We start from the raw sequence: 6,743 nt of genomic DNA on the forward strand, positions 1-6,743 counted from the left end.
GTAAACCATTCTTAATTCACAAATACATATAGGTAGGATAGTGAAGGTTGAAGTCTCCTCTGAAATAATGATAAATCATCAGAACATTGGACATTTTCTGCGGCATTGAGACAGTTATTGCTCCATATTGTCATTATTGTTCACATCAAATTGAGACTTTGTTTAAACTCTGTATGAATTGTGTAACATGTTACCCATGTGCACATTATTGTGGTTTTTGAACTACTACCTCAAAAACCTCCACAACTGTAACTTAACAGTGGTATGTCTTCTTCTGCAGTCTCTTAATGGCATCTTTGATTTCCTTGTTTCTCAGGCTATAAATCAAGGGGTTCAACATGGGAATTATCACAAGGTAAAACAAGGAAGCAAACCTATCAAAGCTGGAGGAATCACCAGAACTTGAACTAAAATAAACAAACAAACAAGAGGTATAGAAGAGGGAAACAGCTGTCAGATGAGAAGCACAGGTGTTGAATGCCTTGAACCTGCCTTTAGTGGATGTTATCCTCATGATGGACATGGCCACATAAACATAGGATATCATGACAACTAATGCATTCATTAGCCCACACAGCATTGCTAATATAATTATCAAGATTTGGACAAAGAAAGTGTCAGTGCAGGATAGAAGTAGAAGCTGGGGTATGTCACAGAAGAAGTGCCTGATGATATTAGGTCCACAAAAGTGGAGCTGCAGCAAGGCACACAACTGAGATAAAGAACCTGTGAGTCCTGCCACATATGATCCCATCACCATCTGAACACAGAGGGTGGGTGACATGATGGATGAATAGAGCAGTGGCTTACAAATGGCAGCATACCTGTCGTAGGCCATGACGGTCATGAGATATGATTCACTCAGCCCCAGAGCAGAGCAAAAGAAGTACTGAGCTAAGCAGCCCACAAAGCTGATAGTTTTCTTTCCCTTGAATAAGTGGAAAAGTACATTTGGGACTGTTGAGGAGATAAAGCAGAGATCTATAAAGGACAGATTACTGAGGAAGAAGTACATGGGGATGTGGAGGTGGGAATCCATCCTTATTAAAAGAATGAGGCACAGATTCCAGGTCAGAGCTGTGATGTAGATGAGCAGGAATATGATGAAGAGCAGTGCTTTGATTCTGGGGAAATCTGAGAATCCCAGAAGGATGAATTCTGTGATTTTGGTAATATTTCCTCCTCCAACCATTGCCTCAGTGTTCCTATATCAAAAAGTAGAGAAAAGAATGCATTGCTGACCAGATGAAACTACAGCACCATTATTTTCATCTTATTCCTCTTTTCCTTCCCTGGACCTTGGTGAGGATATAAAATCCACATCATAACAAGAGATACAAAATTTGAAATGGTAGCTTTTAAAGGCACTGCAATGGAAATGTTGTGATTCTTGAACACACATCTGAAGAAAGAAATAAGTATACATAAACAGATCCATACATACACTCATTAGAATGTGCACACACATACATACAAAGCAAAGCTGTGCGTAGGGTATAGCTGGAACATGTGGAAAATACAAAATTTCCTTCAATAGGCTTCTGCTAATTCATTGTATTATAATAACAAAGTTGATTTATAATAACAAAATTAGATGTCTCATTTTCCAAAATAAATTTTACTACCTTTATAATTTACTACCTTTATATACTACTTGGATTGCTACTGAACTTCATTTTAAAACTTTCTTTGATGGGTTGGAGAGTTGGCTCAGCAGTTAAGAACATTGTCTGTTCTTGTAGAAGACCTGGGTTTAAACCCCAGCACCCACATGGCAACTAACAGCTGTCCTTAACTGCAGTTCCAGGGGATCCAACTCCTTCTTCTGTCCTCCATGGGCATTGCATGACACGGGTGCACTTACATACATGTCTGTAATACACACATATACATAAGACAAAAAATAAAAATTGTTCTTTGAACCTTGAGAAAAAAATGATTTGTGCTATTTATAATAGTTTCCATAAATCATTTTAAGTTTAACACATCTCCAAATTGATCTAGAGCATCATATCATAATTTATAATTCTAACGTATTTGATGGAGCACAAGCATATATTCCCTGGTAAAATTATGAAATAAATATTGCTATGGAAGCTTCATATGAGGACCCTTAAAGAAGGCAAGTACAGTCAACTGTGGAACCCCCAAATTGTCTTAATTTGGGGGCGTTTTCTTCTTAGCCAATAGGATAGTCCTAAGAATTTCAGTATTTTAGCATTTTAGTTCTGCTCATCCTTATTCCATATTAAATTACCCCAGTGATTTCAACACTGTAAGCTTGATCAATTACTATAAAGTGAAGACAGCAGAAGTCCTTGAATTGAAAGTTGCTAAGTTCTTAAAACCAACAACTCAAGCACAAGCTCAGTCAGCACTCAGGTGATTGTCCATTAGATTTATATTGTTATAATTACTAACAGCTGACAACCAAAAATGACAGTTGTCCCTCTGGAGAATAATGCCTGTATTCCATAAACTTTAGACATCATAATTCCTGTAGATAGTGAGATACCAAAGCACCCAGGAACACTGAAATCACCTGAAAAAAAAATATCTTTTGAACTTTTCTTGACTTTGAGTTCACAGTGTCTAGAAAGATACAACATTAACTGATGGACTTTGATGTAGTAAATACAAATATGCTGTTTCCGAAATATTCTTAAATCACGTTTTTTAGTAATAATGAAATAGAGGTCTCTAGCAATTTCATAAATTAATACCCCCTATATATATGTATATATATACATGCGCGTGTGTGTGTGTTTGTATCCCAAGCATAAACTGTCCTTCCTTGAGGTGAAAGAATCAGCCAGGGATAATATCTAAGAACATTTATAAAAATATTAATAATTAATGGAAGAATATTACCAACACTGATAATTCATTATTCTTATGAAGGCAGACAACATAGACAAATAGATATTTCATAAATAGGTATAAGCACTGGCAAGATAATTAAAAAGACAAGGTTAGAATTTTATACTATTAGAGAAAGAACAAACTTTTATCAATGCTCTCACTATAGGAAAAATATTAGAGGAATAAATAGTTATCCATTGATATAATCTTGGGATGGAACATAGAACCCAAACAAAAGTATAACTGGTCAAAGTGTAGAGAATAAGACACTGCAGAGTGTGTGTCCCCGGATAAGACTCCTGTTTTAAACCTCACATATTCAGGGTTCAGGGGTCATTGCAGAAGAGGGGGAGAAAAATTGTAAGAGCCATGGGTAGTACATGACCATAAGGAAACAGTCTTACAGGCTCCTGGAAAATTGCACATATGAACTTACAGCAATAGTAACAGCAGGCAAAAGATGCATGCAAACTCAATTAGCATAGAACTGGGGAAATGGACAGGAGGCTTCAACCTTAGCTTAGAAACTATTGACATCTGATCACTGCTGGGTGAGAGAGAGTCGATCTTTAGGAGAGTGATGCTAGATAGACTGAAAGAGTCCAGTGGATGAACACATGGACACATACAGAGAAAGGGGAACTTATCTGATATTCACTACTTCTGACATTCACTTACTGGTTGTATGATCTTTATATTATTATCACATCTTTGTCTCATTTACCTCGTGTATAAGTAGGAGATAATGAAATTTACCATCCTAGAGCATTGTTAAAGAGATTGATGGCATAAAGCATTTACCACAGCAGCGGAAATGCTAGCAATCTTTGTTCCTATCTCTGCTTCTCTCTGTAAAGGCTATATTAGCAGAATTAACAATGAGAGACTGAAGAGCTCTTGATAAAGTTTCTGCTTAAAGAACTTCTGAGCCTAGGGGCTGGAGATATGGCTCAGCAGTTAAGAGCACTGACTGCTCTTGCAGAGGACCTGTGTTTGATTTTGATTCCAGCAGTCACATGGCGGCTATGAACTGTCCTTAACTCTGGTTCCAGGGGAATCTGAAGCCCTCTTCTGACCTCCGTGGCATTGCACGACATGGGTACACTCACATACATGTAGGCAATACACTCATACACATAAAATAAGAATAAAAATATTAAATTAAAAAAGAACTGAGTCTAGTTTCAATATTATCACTAATAAATAATTATGTCTAGTCATGTCTATGCAAACGCCTTTCCATATGGATCACCAATTTCTGCTGCTGCTTTTATTTACCACCACCAAGTATCTTCTTGCAGTCAGTACTGACAGTGATGGACTCCAGGAGATACTTTATCACACACTGCCAAACATCATGTTACTAGCATTTGCATCCCTCTGTAAGTATATGTTGAATATAGCAATAGATGATCCTTCCACTCAGCTTTGGATGTGACATGAAGGCAATTACTTTTGCTCAATTCCATTCTAGTTTTATGAACTTGGGGTGTTTTTTGTTTATTCTTAGAAGAGACAATACCAATGTTATTTCTCAGATTTCCTATGCTGCATTAAGGTTAATGAAACACTTTGAAAATATAAATTCATATATACTCAATTATAATTGGTTGACTCAATGAAAACTTCCATAGTTGCTCTAAATTTAATTTGATTTCATTCTTTTGATATAGGCAACCATGATTAGATATATAACCCACCATTTCTAAAAGAAACTGAAGAATGGGGACTATTTTCTGTTTCATTTCTTTTCTAGACAAATTTTTAAAACATTTTAAGTTATACAAAAAGAAAAAAATTAAACATACTCACTGTCTTTAATATTTTGATGTGTCCACAATCTCCCAAGGCAATTTGTAGAATAAAAGATATTTGATATAAATATAAATATTGGTTGAAGAATTCACCAGGTAGGTATAGATCATCAAATCTGATATAAGAAGAACAGGGTCAGTTTAATGAGATGTGCTTTGTATAAGTTACAGGCAAAAATAATGATGAATGAGTAAAAAATATGAGGAACAGAAATTTAAACAGACAGATCAACATTATGTGTGCTTAGACTGAGCATCTCTGATATTTATACTGCCAAAGCTAGTGTCTCCATGACTCCTGGCCACCAAAGTTGATGCTGGAAACTTATTTGATGATTGCAAAAGATCCAAAAGAATTGTTCATGAGTACTCTATTATCATTGGGTCAGTAATTCTCTTATAACTAAAAGTCCTGAATGAGAACTTCAGATATAAATGAAGTTATTATTGCTTCAAAGATAGAATCCTGGTGGGCACAAAAGAAATGAGGAATTTGGAAACATAGTTAAAAATGTTTTGACATTAGGAAATCCAAATCTCAGTAAATAATTATCCTCATCCAAATCTCAATTTCTGATTTTTAAAATCTTTTAGGCTTTATAGAGAACCTCATTTGGTTCTAATCATTGTTAAAAGTAAAAACACAGAAAGTTACAGGTTTCAATGTATGTACTTATGAAGTCAATAACCACCCTTCAATTCGGTGTAATTCTTGAAATTTAAAGTATGGAAATATTGCTTTCTCGAAGGGCAGACATTTGGGTAAGCAGAAAGAAATTGAGAGAAGCAATCATACCTTCAGGGTGTGGAAGTGAAGAGAGGTGACAGGAGAAGAATAGAGAGACTAATTTACACAAACCTTGTTAAATTCTAGGTCTTTCTGTGATACTGACAGGATATTGGGATAGCAGATTTCTTCTTCCATATCTAGACCTCTTGTCTTCACCATATCTTACAAAAATATAGCTACTATCAAAGTTAGAAATTGCCTATATTTTCCAAAGGATCTTTCAAGACAGCCTTGCTGTGCTTCTAACTGGGTGCTTTTGGCCCTGCATCTGGCTGTCCATTAGCAGCATGTAAGATAAGGACATAGGACATCACCTTAAATGTGCCAGTGAGATCAGAGGTGAAAGAAGAAAAGCCAATTAGCATGAACACTGTTCAGACACTAGCTCTGTGGTGTCATGGTTGTCATGGAGATCATCCCTGCTGATTCCAGGCCTCCTTTGTCATATGAAGTAATTCCCTGCTTCCCTGAGGTCATGTTACAGATCAGGGATCTAACTTTATTGACACTGGAACTATGTGAACAGAAAAGCACTTAGGCATCTTCTTAGTTCCCAACTCTCAGTTTGTAGATGACAGCCTTGAGCTGGATATGTTGATGGATGTGTTCAAGATGGCACAGCTATCTAGTAGTATAACTCAGTAACAATATATTACATGTGCACACAATATAGAAAGCATTTTATTTTACAGAAAGATGCACATGCATCTTCACTAAGAGCACCACAGGTACTCTAACAGACATGGACATACTTCTTCTGCATAAGGGGGAAAATCAAGACACCTAGTTATTCACCAATTTAAGACAGGAAGAACGGAAATTACAAGTTCATAAATGTTGTGGCCTACCCTGATCATATCCTTGGGTTGTGGTATCATGAAAATTGGGTTGAATTCTGTCTCTGTTATGTATTGTGTGAAAGTAATGCCCAAAGCCTGATTGTGTCACTTATGAATTCTCCAAATTATTTTAAAAAACCAATGCCAACATTCTTTAAATATTAAAATAATCAAAGAGGTTCCACTGTAGATATGTTGCCTAGGGCTGGGTATTTCTCATATATATATTTTTCTGTGTATGACCAGTGGTGGAAATGTGTAATAGCCACCATCTTTTGAAAAAAGAGGTTTCCTTGATGAGTAGTATACAGTACACTTGTCTCTAGATATAAGGATCCATATTTAGCATATAGTAAGAAATTTCATTTGTCTAGAGGCATGCCAGAGATAGAGTTTTATCTAGGGTCTATGACCTTTTCAACCATGTATATTTGGCGA

General features: G+C 36.1%; 1 protein-coding gene across 1 annotated transcript; it reads right to left on the reverse strand.

Annotated features, from left to right (window-relative positions):
- Positions 1-253: 253 nt before the first annotated feature.
- Positions 254-1,192, reverse strand: LOC103733384 (olfactory receptor 5AN1-like). The gene has a single exon (XM_008832198.1). It carries the CDS (start codon positions 1,190-1,192, stop codon positions 254-256), a length of 939 nt encoding a protein of 312 aa, XP_008830420.1.
- Between the last annotated feature and the right edge of the window lie 5,551 nt (positions 1,193-6,743).

This window comes from Nannospalax galili, unplaced genomic scaffold (genome assembly GCF_000622305.1).
Source record: "Nannospalax galili isolate Female #2095 unplaced genomic scaffold, S.galili_v1.0 scaffold936, whole genome shotgun sequence".
NCBI lineage: Eukaryota > Metazoa > Chordata > Mammalia > Rodentia > Spalacidae > Nannospalax > Nannospalax galili.